Source organism: Symphodus melops (assembly GCF_947650265.1).
Source record: "Symphodus melops genome assembly, chromosome: 11".
Taxonomy (NCBI): domain Eukaryota; kingdom Metazoa; phylum Chordata; class Actinopteri; order Labriformes; family Labridae; genus Symphodus; species Symphodus melops.
Genome location: NC_136701.1, coordinates 24380980 through 24405104, shown reverse-complemented (window position 1 = coordinate 24405104; position 24125 = coordinate 24380980). Strand labels below are relative to the sequence as shown.

Below are 24125 nucleotides of genomic sequence, written 5' to 3'. Positions count from 1 at the left end.
CTTTCAGACGACGAACGCTCACCGACTATATAAAGTGTTTCTCTGCTGTCACAGCAGTGTTGTGTCTTTTGTACAATCACAAGAAGAATTCAAGAATGCAACCAATCAACGCAGAAAACCAATATTTTAAAATTCATTATTTTCCATTTACACTTTTTCTTTCTTTTAGCCGTCACAAACTGACTTCGCTTCACGATCATGAAGAAGAGAGACGCCGAGGAGTCAAAGTTGGATCACGACTGAATGATTCTTCACTGTATTTCTGCAGCTTTTAAAAATGAAAAGAGGTTTCTGTCAGACATTAAGAACAAAGCAGAGAAACAGTCAAGGTTGATTAAGAAATGGAGGGTATTGCTTATTATGCTCCTTTTTTTTTTTTTTTTTTTACGTTATGTGCAAGTATTTCCTTCAGTGCGTCTTTGTCACAGGCAGAAGTAAACAGTTTAGAGGTGGAAAAAAAGGTCACAGAGAACAGGCGGGCGAAGGGAGAACAATCATGTGGAACAAGGAAGCGATTGTTAACCGTTTAGAGAAGGACGAAAAGAGATGCATCCAATCGATTTAAAAATGACCTGGAAATAGAAGTAGCAGATGAAAAGTGATTTTTTTTTGTTTTTTAAGAGGACGACAAACCTTTTTGGTTGAGCTAATACAGACAGTCATATCTACAGTAGAAACAAGACACAGACAGGCGTCCTCTCCTCCGTCCAGAGTCACACACTGAGTTATTTACATCATGTTTAGTAGTGTTCTTCTTCTTCTTCATTCATTCATGTTCAAAGACTCTTAATGTACACAAAGGGCTCCTCGTGCCGTGTCCGTTCTTGTGCCTCCCAACTCTTCCTCTGTGGTTATGGGGGAGGAGGAGGAAGAGGAAGAGGAGGAGGGAGGGAGGGTCAGATCAATAATGTTACCGGGCCAGTGATAAGAGAGAGAGAGAGAAGGGGGGGGGGGGGGGAGGGGGGAGGGGGGTGAAGGCAGTCTTCACTCAGTGGTATCATGTCTCAGGAAGCTGGTTGATGTCGGTCAAGTTGGTGTCGTTGAGGATGACTTTGATTCGATCCAGAGACTCGGCCTGTCGTATTCGCTCCAACTGAACCTGCACACACAAACACAAACACATTCATCCATGACGTCTCTGATCAGCGCAGACACCAATGTTGTCTTTCAAGCAAAATCTGTTCACACAGACATGATGGCGTTACAGCCTCCTTCACATACAAGTACAGAAAACGGCTCGGATAGGAGAGCAACACGTGTACAAGAAGAATGCATCGAATATTAAACCTTGAGCTTCATTTAAATAACCTCGAATATAAGAAACAATCTGAAGGGAAAGGAGATCCATCGAAGTGGAAAATAATCGGGGAAAGTGCAGAGTCAGCGGCGTGATTGGTCGTCGCTGTCTCCCGAATAACAAACTAATAATCTACAGACAGACGATCGAACGTGGGACTACCGGTCTCTGCAGCCCAAACTCAAGCAATCTGGACATGCATGGGAGGGAAACCAAAACCTGGAACAGGGAGAAACCAAGTTCACGATGGAAGAACGAGCACCTGACCACGCCGCAGATCAAAGCGTTCGTACCTGCAGGCCCGTCTCTCCCACCTGGCTCCTCTAACCACGACGCAAACTTCTATACGAGCAATTGAGGTTTGTTTATTTCAACGATTTTTCTTTGAACAAGTTTTTGCCCCCCCCCCCTTTTTTTTTTTGCCCCTTTTTTTGTTATTGGCAGATTTCAAATTCAAAAAACTTTATTTATCCCCGGGTGGGAAATTCAAGGGCATTTGTTGTTGTGAACATTTATTACACAACTCTGTAATCCGGTTTCTCGTTCTTACCTGAAGAGTCTGAGAGAGTTTGACAAAGTCCTTCTGAACCTGCTCGCTGACGTCCAGCTCCGTCTGCAGCCGCTGAGCTTTGTCCTTCTCGTCAAACACCTGACTCTCGAGTGCACTCTGCAGTGAACACACACACACACACACACACACACACACACACACACATTAGAAAAGGCTCGAGTAAGACAATAAACTGTGAGAGATTCTTCAACATCACAGAGAAGAGATGAATATTTAAAGAGAAGAACATTATCTGAATAATTTAAAGGCACGTTCATCACGGCGAGCACATTTATAAACGCTGTAAAACATTTAAACTCTTTAACGTGCAGCGTCACTCGGGCACGCGGCGGCCCCGTGTCCGCCTGGCTGTACCTTTGGGAGTGTTTGCATGAAGCGTTCGTCAAGCACCGCCTCCCGTTATTACTTTAAAATGAATGAATCAGATTTATACGATTTCACCGGCACAGTCTGAGTCAACGCGACGTGAAGATCATCTGTAACATCTTCGACTCCATCGGATGAAGTGTCGAGATTCGTTGGTTAAATTCAAATGTACCTGATGTCTAAGTTGCTTGTTTTTTTTTTTTTTATCTTTGTCTGCGGTTCAATAAACGGCGCTCTGAGGTCAGCAGAGGGTCACTGTTTGACGTCGGCTGTGTTTAATGATTCTCCGTGTACGGCGTCCGTCACAGCTCGGACTTTAGCTGCGCTCTGATCCCGCAGGTGAAACAAGGCGGAGTCTAACTAATGAAAGGTGGAGGAGAGGAACCTTTGCAGCGGCGAGCTCTTTGAGTTGATGCTCCAGGCTGCTCCTCCGGCCCTGGATGCTCGCCAGCGTTTCCGTCTTCTCTGCCAGACTGCTCTGCATCTACACACACACACACACACACACACACACACACACACACAATGCTCTGTGAGTTACAGAAACTTTGGGACATTAAAGTCACAGTGACATGTTAAATTTCCCGCTGAACAAAAAGAAGGGGACGTCATCAGCTACCTTTTCCTTCTCGGCTTTTATCCGCTCCAGCTCCGTCTTCAGACTGGAGAAAGACGCTGCAGGAGACAGATTTCATTAGAGGACGGTAACGTACTGTGCAGACGTCGTCACTCTGTAATTATTATTATTATTTTATGTGTCGAACGATTGTTGGACATTTCCTGGAAAATGCAAAAAGTTTCACCGTGTGTGCGGCACAAACAAAAACACTTTTCTGCACTTTTTTTTTTATCTGTGCTCGTTCATCAGACTTTAAAGATTAAACCTGAGTTCATTTAAAGACTGAAGCACAGAAGGTTTCAAACCTACAGATCAGTCATGTTTTGGTTTGTTTATCCACAGAGAGAGTGGACTCTGACACGCTGCCTAAAACACATGAATAAATCAGAGGTTGCTTTTATTTCATCGTCGATATGACAGCAGGTGCATCAGACTTGTGTTGTTGTTTCATCAGGTTTTTATGAGAGTCGTATTGAAGTTATAAAATCCTGATCCTGTGTGGAGCTACTCCATCATGTCCCACGATCTGTTCATCATGAATTAGAAAATGTAAATAAATCAGATAATCTTTTATTCATCTCACAGACGGAGACGTTTATTTAAATTTAAATCAAATAAAAGGCTTCTTGAAGTTGTACATGTACAGAGGCTGTAGTCCGACCTCGACCCCTTCGCTGCATGTCGTCCCCCTCTCTCTCTCTCTCATCACTTCCTGTCTCTCTGGGAGGAATACGGACGTGTTAAACTGCAGCTGAGACCGAAAAAAAAAAAATCTGATCTGAGCTTCACAACAACGAAACCTATAAACGGGAAACATCTTTGAGCTCACAGTGACACTTGTTAGGACTTCAGTCTGTGCGGGAGGACAGACAAAATGTGTGTGTGTGTGTGTGTGTGTGTGGGGGGGGGGGGGGGGGGGGGGGGGGAGAGAGAGCGGCGCATGGGTCGTTATTAGTCTCACAGCGACGCGAGCGAGAAGCAAACACAAACAAGCAGTTAAAGTCGGCTCACTGCAAAACGTTTCGTCATACCTTCCAAGATGTCTGAATGAAAGTGACGGACGGAGAGGGAACAGAAGCAGAATCAGAGAGAGAACAAAGAATCCACAGAGTGACAGAAATACACACGCTGGAAACATCTCAAATGTTTTTGCTCGCTGATGTTTCACTGGTCAGATATCGGACGTGCGGATGATTTACTCACCGATCTCCTCCTTGCAGCCTTCGATCTCCAGCTGCAGCGTGTCCTCCAGGTTCTCCTTCAGACACTGCTCCGCTTGGATCTGCTCCTTCAGGAACAGGATCTCGGCCTTCAGCTTCTCCTCCATGTGGTCGGCAGACGTCCGTAATGAAACCAGGTCTTCACGTAAGCTTGTCGCCAGGCTCTGTAGCTCCTGGAGAGGAAGAGAACAACAAATTAGAAATATGCCCACGCAGGTATGGAGATGTATGTGTGGAGAAACACGGCGGGTAATCTTAAAAAAAAAAAACATGTAGCATCTTGCAGCCTTTTTTTTTTTTTTTTTGGATCACCTGGCCCGATCTGTAATATGAGCCCTGTTTTGTTTGTTTGTTTTTCTTTTCACACTCTGGAAACATCCCCAAAGAAAAAAAAAAAAAATGCAGACTGAGAAGATCGTACATGCCTCGAACCTCCCTGGTCCAGTTTTAAATGTTATGTGAGCAGCTAGTTTTCCCACCGACATGTTTGCTGCTCCTCCTCCACTGAAGCTGGGCCCACGACGCTCAGCTCAGAGTAACAGTGTGGGAGGATGTTTGTGGATCACATACTGTTCCCACCTCGTCAGGGACTGTAAAACGATGCAGGTGGACCCCCACTCCTCACACCGGGCTTTTCTTTATTTATCATTATTGACATTTCTAAACCAAGCTTTGAGCTCTCCCACTCTGGTTGATTAAAGGAGACTTTGGAGGTTTGTGTCTGTCGGTGATGGAGGCTTCACGTACTTGCACAGTGTTGGGCATCTGAAAGTCCTCCTGTTGCTGCAGCTCTACGTGCAGCCTGTGTTTCCCCTGCAGGCTGTCGTTGTCTCTTTGTAGCCGGCTCAGCTCGTCCGCCACCTGCTCCCTCGACTTCACCAGCACCACCTGAAACAAACAAACAAAACAATCCGTCGCATCATGTGTCAAGTTCGTCATGCCGGAGAAACAGCACAGGAGTGACTCGTCGGACAGAGTTTGAATGTAGAGACATCTGATTCTCCCTGCAGAGCTCGCCATGCTGCTCGTCGTGACACTGAAACTGATTTAATGGAAGTGTGAAGACCCAAACTCTCACTGATCAAAGAAAACACGCAGCAGAAGGGCTGTCTCATTGTTCTGTTTGTTGTGTGTGCAAATGCAGCTGCACATTCATTATTCAGAAGGTTTCTGTTCTTTCCCTCCTTCCTCTTTTCTCCTCATGGACGACGACCCGCACTGACATCATTTCTGAAGTAACACTGCAAAGTTTGCAGGGATGTAGAGCGTGTGACTATTTTCTTTTCTGTTGTGGTGATTGAGCAACACCTGCACAAATTCATGTTTTTTTTGTTGTTGTTTTTTTTTTACAAGCAGAGATCCTGCAGCCAAAAGCTCCATTGATGTCAGCAAACACTTGTGGTGGGGAGAACGAGTGAGATTACGCAACAGCAGGCAATATTTTCAACAAACAGGGCTCCCACACATCCAAGAGCTTTTACAATATGTTATCCCTTTTTATGACTGAAATCACACAGTGCTGCACTAAACATAAAGGTCACATCTCCTCCTCCTCTTCTTCAGGTGAGATCAGTGTCAGAGCTCCTCTTCAACATGTGTGTGAAGTGTGTTGTTGTAAATCCACTCTGATCCTGTATTTGATCATGTCTATAAACCCCTCTATTTCAGCCCTGCTCAGAACAGGCTGTTTCTGTGTCTGTAGCTTTAAATATGTAAATGAGCTGTGTCTGACCACGCCCCCTCTTTGGAAGGGCTCGGGTGTACTCGCTGCTTTCTGGCTCCATGTCCTATTGTTTACGGTGAGAAGGCAGACTCAGAGGGCAGAACAAACACCTAGCTGTGGGGGGAGGGGCTACTGCCCTTTGTGATGTCACAGGGGGCACATATTAGAGTTAGAATATAATTTAAAACTGAGTATATTACTAGCCGTTTCAATTATACCATGCTTTTATTTTGAAATATTGTACATGAATTAATCCTGATAAAAAAGAAAGAATGCACTAACTTCAGACTTTAATTAATCGTAATAAACTAGTTAATGCTGACAGTCCGATTATAAATTCGTAATGATGAAAAGTAAGAAGATTTCAGTAACTGAGAAATAAATCCAGCAGCTCAGGGCTTCACATCGTGTCAGCAGAGATGTGTGGATGAAACGTGACGTTAAGGCCACTGAGGCGCTGACTGTGAAGTCTAAAACACGAACAGGCTGCTGTGTCCCCGAGCTGAGATTTACTTTTGGCTGCACGTCTGCCTGTTGTCAAAACAAAAATTAGCAGTCCCTCTCTCTCTGTTTTTTTTTTTTGTGTGTGTGTTCAGGGTTAAAGTCCCTCCAGCTTCTGCAGCCTCTGAAACGAGCAGGAAACCAGAGAGTCACACGCAGCTGCTGAGAGATCTGCCGCTCACCATCTGCTCCTGCGTGTTCCTCTTGGCTTCACTGAAGGCCTGCTGTAACGTGCCGAGCAACGTCTCCGACTCCTGGACTCTCTGCAGGAGGGTGGACACCTAAAACACACAAATGATCTTCGATTAGACGACAGATGGACGCTCCATAAATTCTGTCTAAAATGGACAGAAGGACTCCATTATGGCCGAGACGCGTTTCAAGTCACGGCCATATTAACGCATCTTTAGTCCACAAAAATCACTCTTTAAAGTCAGACAGTAATTCAGCCTGTACGAACCTTCGCAGCCGTTTCCTCGTTTCCCGCTTTGACCGAATCTTCCAAACTCTGCTTCTCAGTCATCGTCCTCTCCAGCTGATCGTTCGCCTGACGAAGCATCACCTGCAGCTTCTTCACCTGGAAAACCGCGGAGAGACAGACGGGGACATTTTAAAAACATGACCGTGCCGTGCACGTGAACGCACCGCTGGCTTCTAAAGGGAGGGAGCACACACACACACACCTGATCCCGCGTGTCGGCCTCCTGACCCTGGATCACCTGCAGCTGCTTCTCGTAGTTGGAGCACATGTCACAACGGCGGCCGAGCTTCCTGCCTGCGTTTTTCACCTGGTGACGAGAAAACAGGTCGGTAATATACGTTACATTTTGTACTGATCAATGAATCAACATTTCAGGCGACCACATTTGAACTCCAGGTGAGGTCGCGACCCCAAGGTCGGGAACGTCTGCCTTAAACACTGAACGCACGACGGTGATCGAGGATCGGGGAGCGAGGATTTCTTCTCAGATCTGGATCTCCTCCCTCCCGGCAAACATTTTCATCATCAGCGTGATGTCACTGCATTTATAATATTTTAGAGTTTCATTTAGTCTCTCCTGATTTTGTGTTGATTCATCGTCTTTTAAGTTGCACTTTTCTGTACAGTCAAATTCCCTCTGTGTGTGTGTGTGTGTGTGTGTGTGTGTGTGTGTGTATGCATACATGGACTCTGAACATATCTTGATCAACTCTAAGCTGCGGCATTGTTAAAATATTTAGTATGTAAACGTCGACTCCACAGGAGGATGGTCATGTGTCACGATCAGATCTCCATCTCCTGTTTCCTCAAACTACATCGAAGTGTGTTTTTGTTTTTTCTGCCCGTGAGGTTCGACCTTTCAAAGACGCCGAACACAACGACGGAAGAGGATCAAATCATTCTGCTGCTTTTAGCCTTTTTCTACTTGAAAGAAGGCATCTTTGAAAAGTCGCCCGAATTTTTTCATCAAAATATGAGAAACGTTCTCTTGAACTTATCCCGTCAGTAAAAATGAAAATGGTTAATTTTTAAGCTAAACTTCCCCCATCCAGCCTGCCCTGTTTGTCCTCTCATTATGACTGGTTGGTTTCATGTGTTGCACCTCTTGCTGCAGCAGGTTCCACTCGCTGTCGCTGACCAGCCTGTAGCCTGCAGGCGGGAGGAAGGTGTCGGGCGCGTGCGAGATGCTGGACAGCAGGGACGCCGTCTCCTCTTGCTCCGGCGTCATGGCCTTGATCGCCTTCTCCTGATCTTTCGTCAGCAGGAAGTGACTCCCCGTCAGCTTCATGGAGCTGATCGACGCCGTCTCGCCAAAACTACTGTCCGTCACGCTGCAGTCGGCCCCCACCAGGGGCCCAAAGTCCGTCTCGTCCAAGTGGCTGGCCGACTTGGCCTTGTGGTTGTGGCCGCCGAGGCCCTGCTGCGAGGACAGCGGCGAGCCGAGGCTGTCTGTGGACTGAACTCTGCGCAGGTTGTCCCTGTAGGGGTCCATCGGTCCTCCTGCGACCACGTCGGTGTCTAAGGAGTGCATGGAGCCGTGTGCGCTGTGGTTACCATGAGGCTGAAACACAAATCAATCGTTTGTCACAACACATTTTGTTCTTTCGCCTGACTTGAGGAAACCTTTGTCGCCTTTTTCGGGTTCTTCCCAACGCGACGACAATAAATGATTTTCCAGCTACTGAAAACGATTTACAAAATATGAAAAGGATCGGTACAAAAGGGTTTAAAGTTTCAAAAGCATCGAGCTTCAGCACATTAGTGTTTTCTTTCTAAGCAGGGGGGGTTTTAGATGCTCGGAAAACAGGACACACAAGGACAAAAAGGAAGGTGCCATGTTGAAGCGTTTGGAGATCGAGTTACTGGAAGGGAAAATAAAACGACGTCAGACGATAAAAGCCTTCTCCGTTTCCCCCCCCCCCCGAGGGACGAGTCAGATTACATGATTCTCGTACCTCCTCGATGCTCAGCCCGAGGAATGAATCCTCCAGAGGCTCCGTGTTGTCTCCGCCGTCCTCCTCCTGCAGCTCCTTCACTTGACTCAGCCTCTCCTTCTCATCCTCCTCCTGCCAAGGAGAAAACACATCTTTAGATTTCCTCCCGACATGTTTGTTTATAAACATCTGAATATGGCATAAATCTGTAACACATACTTAAATCTATCAAGACAGAAAAGAGCATGAAAAGACTCAAGTTTAGCTCCTTTTCTCAGACAGAAACAAACGAGCTTCTACCTTCTGCTCCATCAACATCCTGAATAACGTTCTTCCTAATATACGTTGGGTTGTTCTACACTGGTATGTCTTTGTGTTTATGAGTGAATGTAGTTTTCCTATCATTGTCATTTATTGATTCGAGTGGAAGCAGCTGACTGTTTGGCAGCACTTTGAATCCAAGACAACATGGGGACAATAAAGGTTTCTAACCCTCGTATGTGTCCCCCCCCATGATGAGAAAAGTCCATCCTCTCCGTCTAACTGCGTCAAAGCCGCTTCAATAAGTAAACTGTAGTGCAGCCTCCCGCCACTAGGCGGCGCTGTAACCATGTTCCCATCCAATCACGCAGCGGCTCAACTGTTCATCGCATTCCTGCTCAGTTAACATCTCTGCACACGAGTGTGTGTGCTTGTGTGTGTGTGTGTGTGTGCGTACCTGGTCCTTCTTCTTCATCTCCTCCACCTGGCGGAGCTGCTCTGACGACAGCACGCTCTCTATCCTCTGCATGTCCCTCATGAGGAGCCGCTGCGACTCCAGGAACTGGTCGTTGGCTCTCTGCCACGTGTGCTTCAGCTGGTTGTGCTGCTGCCGCTCCAACTCCAGTTTGTGACACACTGAGCCACGAACGCCCGACAGAAAGAGAGAAGGAGGTTAAACTAACACTCATGACACAAATCTGAATCTGACACCTAAATAGGTCTAAAAACTATAAAAAGGAGCAAGTCCATAAACACCTTCTGCTTCTTTTTATTTTTGGGGAGTTTTAATTGTTTGTTTTTCTGATACACGTCCTCTCGGATTATAAAACATGCATTATTCAGAAGCAGTTCAGGTCACCTGCAGAGCTGCGGCCCAGTATTCGACTCCTAAGAGCGGCAGCGTGCCAGGATTCATAACTTAACCAGCAAGGCGCATGTTTGAAAGCTTCTGTTTTTAACAGATTCAAAGAACACATGTTGTTTATAGCTGATAGAAAATTAGTTTGATAATCATTTTCCTCTGTCTGAAGACGTGCATCCTGCCCGACCCGACTGGGTCTGGTTCTGGACATTAGCCACCGTTCACACATCACATTAGTCTATCCGACGCCGCTCTGTCGTTCATTCTGCGCCTGCTTTGACGTCATTTTATTGTGAAATTGACTCTGTGCGTTTCTTCGTCTTACTTCCTGTCCCGGCTTCATCTATTCTGTCCACTTCGATGCGTGCTCGCAGCCAGCTCTAAAGCGTAGTGGCGCTGGCGGTTCACTCCGCAGACTGAGCGCGGCGCTTGCACTGACTCGAGTGGCGGCGAGCGGCGCTGTAGCACTGACAGATCTCGTGCACTATGTGCTGAACTTCTGCAGATTTGCAACCTAAGCCCAGGGATGGACATGAGCACATGCTGAAGTCGAAGCGCCTCGTAGATGTTTGTTTTTAAATTTCAAACACGTATTCCTCTTCCAGCTCCCCTCTGACACGTTAGCGTCAGATCGACCTTCCTCTAATTACCTTCGTGGAGCTCTTTCCGAAGTTTTTCTGCGTCTTCCTGCAGGACCGACTTCTGCGTGTTCAGCACGGCCACGTACATCTCCAGGTCGGTACGACACGACTTCTCCGCCTCCAGGACGTGGTTGAGCTCCTTGACCTGGAAGAGAGAGAAACACGGCGCTCTGACTTATTCTTCTCGAGGTTTGAGTTCCTGCGAGACACTTCGTTCTCACTCTGGAGGTTTTTTTATAAAATAATAAAACGCTGAACCTCGGTAATGAGGAGAGACAGAGAGGCGACTTGAAGCAGCTCTCTCTCTCTCTCATAAATGCTCCACTTTCTTCACCAGATGGTTGAAAGGTTGTGACGACTTTTATTCATCTTCACTTCTGATTGATTACAGAGTCTGTTAAAGTCGTCAAAAGACTGTAAATACTAATGGACGAAGTCGGCCGTCTGTTCCTGCAGGGGGCGCTAACATCATCTACTGGAAGTAAACAGTAGTTGTAGTAGCAGATCGGCCGGCGAACTTGATGTTTTCCAGGATTTTTGAGGTGATTTGACACGTTCAAGTCACTTAAATAAAAAGGAGTGCCTCCGGGTTGAGAGGCAGCAGAAAGGCTTCCCACTTGTATTACAAAGAACCTTAACAAATTTAATTCACAGCCTGCCCGCTTGACAACATCTGAGCCGCTCATTTTTTCCCCCCCAAGCTGAGTCATCGATTAAACGCTGACTCACCTTGGAAGCCTCCAGCTCCTTCACTCTGTCCTCGGCCGTGGTCAGCTTCGCCTTCAGGGCCGCGATCTCCTTCTCCATGGGCATCACCACCGAGCGCAGCTTCTCTGCATCCTCCTGAGCCTTCACAGGGTTTAAAAGGCTTCTTATTATAAATCTATAAAATCAGCAGCAGCTGCACAAACACAAATCACTACAACGTCAGAGTCTGTTTACGTTCTGACGTGACGTGGAGCTCGCTGAATGTTCGAGGACATTAGAGAGCCTTTATTGTCATTTCACAATATCAGACCAAATCAAGAAACGCTCGATTGGGTTGGGAATAAGACGAGTATCGAATCCATAAAGACGAAGGCAGAATGTTGAAGCTTCCAAAACCTGAGCGAGACAGAAAAATGCCGCCGACCTTCTTCATCTCGTCCTCCAGGTTCTCCTCCTCCTGGCCCTCCGTGAGGCGGCGTCTCAAGTCCCCGAGCTCCCTCTCCACCGCCTCCCTGTACTGGTTCCACTGGGCCCTCTCCTGCTCCAGACGCTGGTGGAACTGGGCCTCGTACTCGCACACTGTGTCTGCGAGGGTGTGAGAGAGGACAGCGAGGGATTAGTTCAGTCCTGAAGATTTCAGAGAGAGCGGAGGACAGGGAGCCCCAGGTCGGGCTCCAGCGAGTCATATTTTCAACCAAAAGCTGCCGCGAGCAAAAGTCGGAGAGCACTGGCATTTGTTGCCATGGCGACAGTGTGCAGAAGTTTGGCTGCAATTTATTTATTTATTTTATAAAAGTGAAATTCAGCAGGAATTTGTGTTGTTGTTGCCATGGTGTCGAAGTTTAAAGATCGATAATGTGACCCCGCCCCCCGCCGCTTCTGCAAAATGACGTCACACGGCAGAAATGACGTTTTAGATTTTATGAATAAATCTAATAAAAGAAGATGATTCGTGGTTGCAGCAGAAAACAGTGCATTGTGGGTTTTGTCTCCGTCGGATGGTCGCGCCCTCCACACGCTGAGCTCCAGCATGTCATCACAGCGTTCACGTGGGAGAGTTTACCTTTCATGATGGCCTGCAGAGACGCCACCTCCTCCTGCCACTGGCTGCGGACCTGGTCGATGGCTTCCTGTTTGGTGTTTTCCGACACGGTGGCCACGGCTTTGATGGTCTCCATCTCCGCCCGAGCCTGAGCCAGCTGATCCTGGACGGAGCTCAGCTCGGCTTGGGCGCCGTCCAGCGCTGTGGACTGCCTCTTCAGCTCCGCTGGGGAGGAAGAGGAGGGGCGACAGACACCAGTGATGAAACACGGAGGGTCGGGGGAGAAGAGACGAGAAGAGACGACGAGGCTGATTTGATATTTACCTTCCTTGGACACGTAGAGCTCTTTAAACTTGGCTCTCTTCTGGTTGAACTCGGCCTCCAGCTGCTGCTTGATTTTGAGGAACTCGGCCTTCTCCTGCTCCAGAGCGGCCACGCGCTGCTGCAGCACCTCTGTGTGACGGGACACACACACACACACACACACACACACACACACACACACACACACACACACACACACACACACACACACACACACACACACACACACACACACACACACACACACACACACACACACACACACACACACACACACACACACACACACACACACACACACACACACCTCTGTCGGTTATGATGCCTTCAAAAGCTTCACCCTGTTGCCGCTTTATTTCTCCGTCTTCTTGTAGAATTGTCTAATTTTTCTGTTCAACTTTATTTGAATCTTAAAATCTAAAACTTTATTCGTCTCGTGTGATTTTTTTTGGACCACAGTTTTGACTCTCGGACAAACATCAGATCCTGTGAGGCTCACTAAACACCCGAGACGAGTTTAAAGTGTGATTATTCAACAAAGACAAACGTGTAAAATCTTTCTGTTCATCCAGCAGCTGAACTCAGAATAAAAGTCACAGGTTTTTTTTTTTTTTTTTTTCCGACATCCAGCCCTGCTCGGGTCGGAGTTATTTCCTGTCTCATTGGAGAGCAGCGAGCCGAGCAGAGATAGACGATGATATCCTCGGACTCAGACGGAGCGATGGAAACAGTGACTTGCACACAAGCAGCAGCAGCAGCTCTGCAGGTCGTCATGTGATAGCTGAACGCCGTCTCAAGAACAAATTCCATCCGCACGTCCGCTCGTCATAAACTCACCATCTGATTATTTTTTAGCATCAAATCCTTCCTGAAAAGCTTTTAACTTGAAAAGCGGTCACGCCTTACTTCAGTGGTTTTTAAAAATAAAACGCCGCCTGTCTTAGTGTGGAAAACTTTACATGTGTTTATTCTACGTGAATCAATATTGAAACTGATCCAGTTTTGAACAAACAAGGAGGAATAATTCACCTTCAGAGAGCGGGACGCTTCATCACGAGGAAAACTGGAGAAGCATCGGCTGAAAGGAAGTCGGAGCCGATTAACGACGTTTGTAAAAATATGTATATGTAGCTGATTGGCAATTCTGAAACTGATGTTTTTGTTTCATGTTTGACAACGACAGGTGAATCCATCTGCTCCATTTAAAAAAATAAAAAACGGTCTTCTCTGAATCAGTAGTCAGCGTTAAAATGAACACAACAGCTTAGGGCTGGGCGATTCATCTAAAATGAATCGAAACCGACATTCAGAACATCTGACCGTCGTCAACTCGCCCGTGTCGATTATTTTGAGGGCGGAGTCACGTCCAATCCTCGAATTAGAAGCGCTGAAGCTGCTGGAACTACCGAACAAGCACAGAACGCAAGACGGCGCTCTCTAATGCTCGCAGCCGTCCTGAAAAAGACTCCACATCGTTTTAAGGGTCTCCTCTCCTCTCGTCTCCAAAATCTGACCGCAGATTAAAAGTCGATCCCGATGCGGGAAGATGTTTGGCTGCTGAAGCGATGAACGAAAAAGCAAAGATATTAGTTTGCAGTGTTTGGAGTTTTCTTTTCAACATGACAAAGAAACAAAACCTTAAAATGATTTACTGCCAACTTAGGTCAAATACCAGATTTTTTTATTTCTGCTTCAACACCCAGGCTGCAAAAATAAAAGTCCTGAGCATCAAGCATTAATTTCAAGATAAATTTCCGGCACACGCCTGTATATTGTCTAAACTGCACAAAACCTTATCTAGTATCTTCGTTGCACTTTAGATAACACTCTCTGTGGTTTTAAATATGAGTTTGGTGCTCTTAGATCCTATCAGTCCTTAACATGATGATTGTTCAAAACAGTGTGATGTTATAAAGACTTCATGTATGTGTGAGTGATGTAACTAGTCTACTGTGTCTGACTCTTATCTTTAGTTAAATCCACTTTACACCCACTCACGTGGTCCCTGCTGGTCCCCGGACCACTGTTTGGGGACCAGAGGGGGAAAACCTCCTGTAGGTTCAACCCCCCCCTCCCTCCTGTATCCTGGTCCAGCCCTCCCTGGACTTACAGGCCACACTCTGCACAGAGTAGAGGGACTGATAAGGTCCATATGATCCGTGTTAAACAATGACAGGTCAGGCTAACAGAGGCCAGAGCCGACCTTTAGATCAATTTAATAAGACAGGCTGAAGCTACAAGCTAACAGGCTACATCCAGTGACACGAACAGAAAGATAAAAGATGGTTGTGTCAGGATGTGACGCCTCTAGCCAAGGTTTTTAAACTTGCAATGCAATATTCATGTAAGCACAAACTGCGTGATGTTGAGTATAATCCAGTGACACGTCGCCCTGATGATGCTAACGATGCTAATGTTGTTAAAGGATGCAGAGGCCGCTGGGCTCCCGGTGCTCCCGGCCCTCCGCGCGCCCGACACTTAAAAAAAAAAAACCCCGACAAACGTGAGACATTTACCGTCATGTTGGGACGACAGCGGGGGTCCCGGGGCCTGTTCGGCCATGGCTTCCTGAGGACAAGGGGGTGGGGGTAGGGGGGGGGACTTGAGGCTGTTACCAGGAAAGTGGGATAAGCGCTAGGAGTGTCCACAGAAGAAAACAGGCTAACATCACAACTCGCGTCAAGCTAGCGTCGAAGAGAAACGGCAACTTCCGGAGAGAGTTTCAAAGTAAAATAAAAATCGTTCAATTCCCCTGCGTGGCCTGTTTTATTTTTTGTTTTTTTTAAAACACGTCCATGAATAAATGGGAAACGATTTATAAAGAATCTGAACTTTGAAAGTTGTAAATTGATCACAAATGTTTTTCAAAATGTTGAATTCATAATTATTTATGAGTTTTACATCGTGTGCTTCTATTTTGAAGGCAAGTGGTCAAAACAGCCTGCAAAATATGTGTAACTTGTGAAATTCCGATTTCCCCTTTCAAAATAAAAGAGTATTTCTTGCAGAGAAATAAAAGTAAAACGTTCCTTAGATAAATTAATGTGTGTCAGAGGTAATCGAGATGTTATCTGTTATTACAAAGTTTAATTTTAAAAATGTACACGCATAAGCTAACACAGTTTATGCATGTACATTGTCCTGTGAATGTACTATCTAACTAAGCCAAAGTGTCTTGAGATAACAGAGAAATTTGTTATAAATTGGCATTAATGAAGCAGATGGAGTCGTTTAAGAGGAACTGAGAATAAAGAAATTCAGAGATGAATGTGTCGTTTGTCTCTGAACATAAACTTTAAGACATCATGGTCTTGGCTCATTAAAAATATTTGTACAGCTTTTATAATTTGCCTCGAATTCTTCAGACTAACCCAAAAAATTAGTAGGTATTAGTAGGTAAGTATCGAGTCATACACAGACACAGACACAGACACAAACACACAAACAGAAACCCACCCACACACACACACACACACAGACAAAAAGAAACACACACACATCCATACACACAAACACACTCACCCACCCACTTACCCTAAACCACACACACACAAACAGAAATGAATGCACACACACACACACACAAACACACAACAACAATGTACAACACGTGTACAACCAAAACGCACAGACACACAAACAGAAAGACACACAGACTCATTAACCCAAACCCTAACCCCCCCCCCCCCCCCCCCCCCCCACACACACACACACACACACACCAAGAGAAACACACATGCACCAAAAATGCACACACACACACACACACACACACAGATGCTGAGGTCACTGTAGCGTGAGCCGGATGGTGAGCCGAGTGTGCACTCTGAGTTTCTGATGTTAAAAAGAAAACTAGTAACTGTCATGCAAATACAAAACATGATGCGTGCCACCATATCACATCCTCCAGGTTTATTTTACCTCGACTGAGCGACGCATCTCTTGAAGTCGTCATCTGAGAAGGTAAGCCGCATCTTCACTAACAAGTTTATCACATTCATGTTTAACACCATCAGATTATTCATTAAAAAAAAACTAAATGCATTTTCAATAACTTACTATTTTGGCTTTCAAGAAAGCAAAGGGAATCATGTTAACAACAACATGCAGTTTGGACTTCTCATATTAGAGTCATTGAAACTAAAGAAAAAAGGAATGAACACTGAAGTCTTTTTTTTTCTCCTGAATCTGCAGTATTTGTCAGACTTTCTATATTTAACAGGAATTTGCCAGGAAGCTGTTTGCAAAGACAGGATATGTGGCTGCTGGAAGATAAACAGAAAGAGGAACATTTATGCCACACTGTCAACAAAGATACGACAACATTAATAAACTCTCTTTCAAGCAAATAAAACATCAACATAAAGGCTGCCTTCTTCTCTTGTGTTCACATCAAGTGCAGGTGGCACACAGCTCACATTTTTTAAGATGTTTCTCTGTGAAGGAGTTCAACTTCCTTACAAGAAATAAAAAAGTCCCTTGACGTTGCTGTTTCACAGAAGAACATTAAAACCAAAATAGCCTTAGGTTAGTCAACAAAAAGGGAAGTGGTGAATGGTCTTTTTTTCCGATTACGCCGCTGCACACTGAAAAGCAGCAGCTCTTAAATTTTTCTCTTCAAGACACACGTCTAATGCCATCTTCTTTTTCCCTCTGACCTCCGGCGGTGTGGAGCAGGGTGCCCATGGATTCTCTACATAAATACATGTGGCTGTGGGTGATCCTCGGGATGATCTTCACGACTGTGGTGATCGTCGTCATCTTCATTCTCATCAACAGGTGCATATCGAGATCAGGTGAGCTCAGTCTCTGCTGCTCGACACGTCTGAGAGAAGTCACTGGAACGTAAATAATGTGATGTTTAACAAAACAGGACAGTCTGCAGTGTGTCGTCAGGGTCCATGTTTACAGAATAAAATCAGATTATTTGAGGGGAAGTAAGTTTCATAGTGCACGGACAGAAATAAGACTTAAAATCTAAACTATATAATCCACTGTTTGCTTACTTAATTGTAAATTGTTAATTGTGGGGAACTGAAGGTCTGAGAGTGGTCGAGTTCAGACAGGTACAGGGGAGTCAGGTTGGAGGTGATGAGGTCACAGGAGTGAGCGAGGAGACGAGCAGCAGAGTTTTGGATATATTGTATTTTTCTGAGTGGATAACGAATCATAGATGAGACTCGTCTGAAGGTGATGAATGAGTGAGGCTCAGTTTATATACTCCAGTTTAGAGTAATTAGTAAGAACTCATAACTCTTTTTTTGTCACTGGTACATTATGATGTAAATAATACTTGTTAGTCATTGAGAAATCTTTAAGATTAAGACCTTGGTCTTGACCTAAACCCTGAACCGCATCTTATCTTACAACTCCCTGTTGCTTCAAAACCACTCACGTTAGAAAAGTTGCAGGTTATCAAATGTTTATCACATTGAACAGATTTTTAACCGCTTTGACACGTTGGTTTTTTTTTTTTCTCTGTGGGGAAAATAAATAATTAAAATTGGCCCAAGTTGAAACTACAACGTGAGAGAAATCCACAGACTGTGAGGAGAGAACACTTTTGTTTTCTTTAAAATCTGCCTCTGCGTTTAAGTCGTTCCAATGAATTCGAAGGAAGTCACATGTTTTCAGACGGGACTTACCAAATTTAAAATGAAAGTGGAAGTTTCTCACGATTAGGTAAGAAGTATATTCTATTTCTAGGAAGTCAGGAACATTTTGTGAAATGTAAATCTATATGTCCAGTGATTTTGAACACATATTTGGGTAACCTAAGAGTCTACCGACCCACAAAATGTGAAATAAATCCATCCAATCCTTTATTTGTGGTCTGAAGAGGAAAATGTTTTGTTTAAAGTTTGCTCCTCTTGTGATGTCATAGTGGGACATTGGTTTAAAAAAATCCCCTCCCCTCCCCTGGTACCATGGACTCCACCCGCAGCCTAGGGCAAAACTTTTTATCAGGTCCGCCATTTTTATTCTCACGAGCGAAGGACCAATGTCGACTGGGAGAACCCAGTGGAGGCTCATCGCATTTAAAGAGACACACACACCAAAACGGAGCGTTCTGAGAGAACTGGTTTCTACAGGGTCACACACCTCCTCTGCTGCTTGTTATATTTTAAAGCACAGATGTTTCATTTAGACCACAAGGGACTGTTTGAAAAGGTGGAGAAGGTGACTCAGATAAAAATGTTAAAAAAAGAATACCTTATAAAATATTGTATGAGTAAGAGAAAAAAGTTCCTGCAGTCAGTGAGCTCATCCAAAATCTAAAGTGACGTGTCTGACAGAACTTGTGAGGATCGGCTTAGGATCAGTTAATTAAACTAAAAACCTTATCTCTATTATTTTATTGTATTCATTTGTTGAATTTTAAACACACAATACAATTTCATTCAGACCAATTTCCAGAATTGACCCAGATCGGGACAACTTCTCGTCCCCGACATACTGTCGCCCCAAGCTTACAAAAACATAAGAAGAAAAAGTGGAAAAAAATAAAAAATGTTTATTATTTATTTGAAAAATGTGAAGCAGTGGTTCACAATTAGTCCAACCAATCAGATTATTTGAATGAAAAACTTGTGCAGCTTTGACGTCAGATGGTACAAAACATGGGACAGAACAAAGCAAAGGCACAAAACATACAATTTTTTTTTTAAGGTTTGCTTTTTTGGGCTTTATTTTTCAGATAGGATGGTGGAGAGAGTCCCACCAGTATAGCGTAGAGAGAGCGAGAGAGAGAGAGAGAGAGAGAGAGATAGAGAGAGAGAGTGGAGAATAACGTGAGTGAAAAGAGAGAAAGGTCAGATTGAGGCCGGGCCGCCCACTCTGAGGACGACAGTACATGGAGCATGTGCACTAACCATTAAGATGAGATAATGCTCACCTTTCGAACTTACTGAAAACAGCTCTGTGACCCACTTTTGGGTCCCTACTCAGCAGTTCAGCACCACTGGAGTAGATTTGTAAAATGGCCCGAAATGAAAATAATAATAAAAAAAAAAGAACCTCAAAGTTAAACTCGAGTAATGTGCAGGTTAAATATCCACGCCTTGTTTTCAAAATGAATATTTAAAATCTTTGTTCAAAGAAGTGAGCAGTCAACATTAGTTTCATTCTCATTACCTGTTTTTATTTTCTCATAACTGGAAAATCAATAAACTGTTTCCACACATTTCAAACCAGAACAGGAAGAGGAACTAAAAGCCTGACAGTCGGTCGTCGTCACTGTACGAGTGTCCCTCTGATTCGTTCTCTGCAAAGCATAATTATAATTGTATGATTTGCTATTATTAGAGGTCCCCTCTGGATTTGATTAGCTTAGATGAAACTTTAATGATCCCTGTGGGTAAACTGGGCTGCAGCAGCAGAGAGTGGTGGGGATGGTTTATACACACAGAGCAAATACAAACCGCAGAATATAACACAGATCATAATCAATTTATACAAAGAGTAGACATGTGAATAGATGAGTTGGTAAGTGAAGTCAGCTGAAGTGAAAAAGTGCTCTTTATTTCTTACGATTATGTCGTACTTAGAGTCGTATTATTAAATAGTTCTGCATTTATTTTCATCCTCATTTGTAGCAACATAATCCGGCATCGTTCTCCTGCTGAGCCGTTAATGAACTCAACCACAACAAAAAAATGTTTTTTTCTGCAGCTTAAATCGAACTGCTTTGTTTTATTTTTTCACAGGCAAACGAAGAATCACACGTCTTCACAACAACAGATCTGACTACACTAACGGGTAATGTGAAAATACTTTAAGATATATTCTCATATCCGATAGTTTCTGTTTTGTGGAGGGACACTTGGAGTTCTCCACGGCGTGATGAGAAGGTTGGTAACAAAGTCAGTAATGTCTGGTATTTAATATGAAGCTACAGCTACAGGGGTTTGCTTAAAACAGCCCACCTTCTCTGCTTCTCTGGTCCAAACAAACTTCATCATATCACTCAGTAAATATCTTACACATTTGGCAGATTTTGGATGATTACTCAAACAACAACATAAATGTCAAACAGGGTTTGCTTGAAAGTGAGTTTGTTACAAAGCCAGGTTTCCCTTGTTTTCAGATGTCGTTCTAAGCTAAGTTGTTCTTGATTAGTTTTAATAGACAGACACTCATATGTGACTTGTGTCAATCATCTCATCTAACTCTCAGCAAGAAAGCTGATCAATGTATTTTCCAAATTGTTGATCTGATGCTTGAAGTCATGTTACGCTGATCAGAACCATAAAACTGACATTTCTCTTTTCCACCTGGCAGCAGCAACAGATACCAAGAGAGGAACCTTAAAGCCGCCATCCCACCTCTACCTCCTCGGACACAGTTCCTCACAGCAGGCAAGGCTTTTAATTGGATCACTGTATGGATTATATGATGCAATACTACCCCAAAAAAATCCCCTCTTCCTTTTCTAAACCACACATCATAGCTCTCACGTTCAGCACACTAAACCTAAATCTATCTGCCATTTGACTACAAGCCAGCATCTGACGGCCTGAAAAAGAGGATTATATCAGTGTCTCACATGAGTTTGTAAAATAAAAAACATGTGACCACTAATGACGGCAAAAAAAAAAAAATTAGGCGACATAAAGGCAGTGAAAAATCAGCCTCCGTGACTGTTTTCCCAAAGCCGCACAAAACGTGATTCAGATCCAAAGACCACATATTCAAATCCAAATTATGGTTTTCTGTACAAAAATCGACCCATGCATCACAAATTCAGGCCAAGTGGAAAAGTGTAGAGATGGCCATAGTTATGTCAAACAAGAAAAGTGCAATTTTCTTTTGCAAATCTGGTAAAACATGTTTTTTATTGTTTATAGTCACTCAGATAGTGCCGCAAAATGAGGAGGGAAACACTGGCGCCTTGTTAAGGAGGGAAACCCTGATTTTCCTGCAACATAGGCGGGAGTGTAATTATCCATTGCCCTTAGAAAACCTTTTATGTATGAAGTGGATTTTATTATTCTGTTTTTGGATAAATCCCGAAAAAGAAAAGATGAATCTGTCTTTAAATTTAAGATGTATGCATGCTAAGAATGTTAAATCCTCAGGGAAAATTTGTCTTGCTGAGACTCACTTTTCACTAACCTTACAATGTTAATGCTATGTTAATGGCACACAGCTTTTAGTCATGTCTTTTATACATCTTCAAATGAAAAAAAATAATAATAACCAGATATTAAACATCTGGTTTCAGAGGCTCAAAGCTATGAGAATCTGGCTGAGGTAGCAGATTACGAGCAGCCGGACCAAGAGCAGAGCAAGCCGGACTACGAGCAGAGCAAGCCGGACTACGAGCAGAGCAAGCCGGACTACGAGCAGAGCATGCTGGACTACGAGCAGAGCAAGCCGGACTACGAGCAGAGCATGCCGGACTACGAGCAGAGCATGCCGGACTACGAGCAGAGCAAGCCGGACTATGAGCAGAGCATGCCGGACTACGAGCAGAGCATGCCGGACTACGAGCAGGGCATGCCGGACTACGTGCAGAGCATGCCGGACTACGAGCAGAGCAAGCCAGACTACGAGCAGAGCATGCCGGACTACGAGCAGAGCATGCCGGACTATGAGCAGAGCGTGCCGGACTATGTGCAGAGTATGCCGGACTACGTGCAGAGCATGCCGGACTATGAGCAGAGCATGCCGGACTATGAGCAGAGCATGCCGGACTACGAGCAGAGCATTGATGAGACGCCTGATTATCTGAAGCTAGACGATGAGGTGGTCATGTTTCCTCCTCCTCCTCCACCATGTGAGGATCCAGATGCAGCTGCAGATACTTCCTCCACAGACGACTACGATGACATCGGAGGGGAGCCTGAAGACCAGGATGATGAGGACTACGATGATGTGGGATAAGACTGCGAGGGTGCAGGAGGGAGATTGTTCTAATAGACACTTTTAACTTTCTTATCAGAATGACTTTATCTTTTCTCAAATTTCCTGTCATCCATTTATGATTTTTATCGTTAGGATAATTTTTCTTTGGGATATCTTCGTGGGAATTTAACTGGTAAAAATAAATACAAAATTGCAGACAATATCTTTAAGTATTGTGCACAAGCATATAGAAGAAAGAATTCTTGTAAATAAAGTGTATTATATATTATATATTCCAACTGAGTCCTCTGATAAAACACTGGATGAAAGCTTTAGGGGGATTTCATATTAACCAGGACCTGATGCCCGGACTTGAGTACACTTGACCCTAAAGTCTGGCTCATTTGATCAGTGTGGACACAAACGTACCGTACCCAGGTACTGTGTCCGAGTCCGCTTGAAGAGGTGGTCTCAAGCGAGATTCACGGTCCTGCTGGAGATGTGAACAAAACTGTACTCAAACAAGGAAGCAGACCGCTATATGATGTAACTCTGAATGCCTCCTGCTACTTTAAATACCGCTGTATCCATCCATGGTATTTCGTAGATGACATTGCACTTATTTTCGCCCTCAATTTTGTATTGTTTTATTGCATTCTGTTTGTTTTTGACCTGTTGATGGCCCATTTGGGGTATTGGCAGTGTGTGAGCGCCTGCTGGATGTGTTGCTCCTCCTCCTCTGTGATGAAACTGGTCCTTTTGTATCGTGTTCTGACTACTGAGAGAAACATTCGCCAAATCTGTCAGGTAAAGAGCTACATCCACTCTTATAACATGTCTGAAAAGAAAAACAAAAATGCCTGTTTGGTTAATAAGCTGAGTAAAGCTCATCATCGATACTTTCTGCTGTCTCTTCGGACAAAGCTGACAATCTTTTTGAGGTATTTCAGTTTGTCATAGCGGGACAAGCAGAGGTGTAACTAATCAAACTAGTAGTCGGGTCTTTGTATTGTGCATGCTTGGTTGGACAGAGACACTTTTTCTTTCCTTTAAAAATAAATAAACGAATATTAAGTGCACTCTTTAGTTAGTATAATTTTCCTCTTAAGGTTCGTCATTTCTCCAGCCTTGTGTTCCCTTTTGCTGATTTAAATTTTTTTCAAATTCAGTTGCAGTTTTCCTGATCCTTTAGGCCCTCTGAGTTTATAAATCAGAAATGTTTCTCCTTTGAGATATTAAAACTCTAAACTAAATTATGCAAAAGGTAATGGTATCTTTGTTTTATTGCCCAGCTTATGGGAGAGTCAACTCCACAGTAGAATCAATCTTTGAGCATGATGATCGTAGAAGTATCCCTTATGAGTTTATTCATAAGAACAATTATCAAACTCCTAAAGAAGTGCAATGCAGGACAGCAGGACATGGGGGGGGGGGTCTCTGTTTACATTCAAACCCGGAAAAATCAAAGAATGTTTCAGCAGTTTTGGGTATGTGTGAAAAAAGTTTAGAAAAGTTGTATTTATTTATTTTAAGTGAACAGCTACTTAATCTTTATGTTTATTTGCAGTAAATTGGAAAGCAGGGCCTATTTTTCATTGTGACTTTTCGAGAAGAGATGTCTGCTACTCCTGCATGGAGCTGTGCATATTTGTGGATTCAATGAGAGGAGATTGCATGCAGTGGATTTTATAAACATTTCAGGACATCAAGGGCTACTTCCAACAATATC

At 44.2% G+C, this 24125-nt stretch overlaps 1 protein-coding gene and 1 long non-coding RNA gene across 2 annotated transcripts; one reads left to right on the top strand and one right to left on the bottom strand.

The window, feature by feature from the left end:
- Positions 1 to 230: 230 nt before the first annotated feature.
- On the bottom strand, positions 231 to 15258 carry rabep1 (rabaptin, RAB GTPase binding effector protein 1). The gene is made up of 18 exons (XM_079356074.1): positions 15067 to 15258; positions 12551 to 12679; positions 12248 to 12451; positions 11609 to 11769; positions 11206 to 11325; positions 10486 to 10621; positions 9431 to 9609; positions 8734 to 8844; positions 7881 to 8339; positions 6981 to 7085; positions 6758 to 6874; positions 6480 to 6578; positions 4821 to 4961; positions 4057 to 4246; positions 2854 to 2909; positions 2620 to 2718; positions 1848 to 1964; positions 231 to 1099 (listed from the first exon to the last, which is right to left on the bottom strand). The coding sequence occupies exons 1-18, from the start codon at positions 15110 to 15112 to the stop codon at positions 998 to 1000; spliced, it is 2571 nt and encodes an 856-aa protein (XP_079212200.1). The 5' UTR covers positions 15113 to 15258; the 3' UTR covers positions 231 to 997.
- Positions 15259 to 17207: 1949 nt separating this feature from the next.
- LOC306831160 lies at positions 17208 to 21144 on the top strand. The gene is made up of 3 exons (XR_013780064.1): positions 17208 to 17346; positions 20257 to 20308; positions 20831 to 21144. It is a non-coding gene; the product is annotated as an uncharacterized lncRNA (long non-coding RNA).
- Positions 21145 to 24125: the final 2981 nt, after the last annotated feature.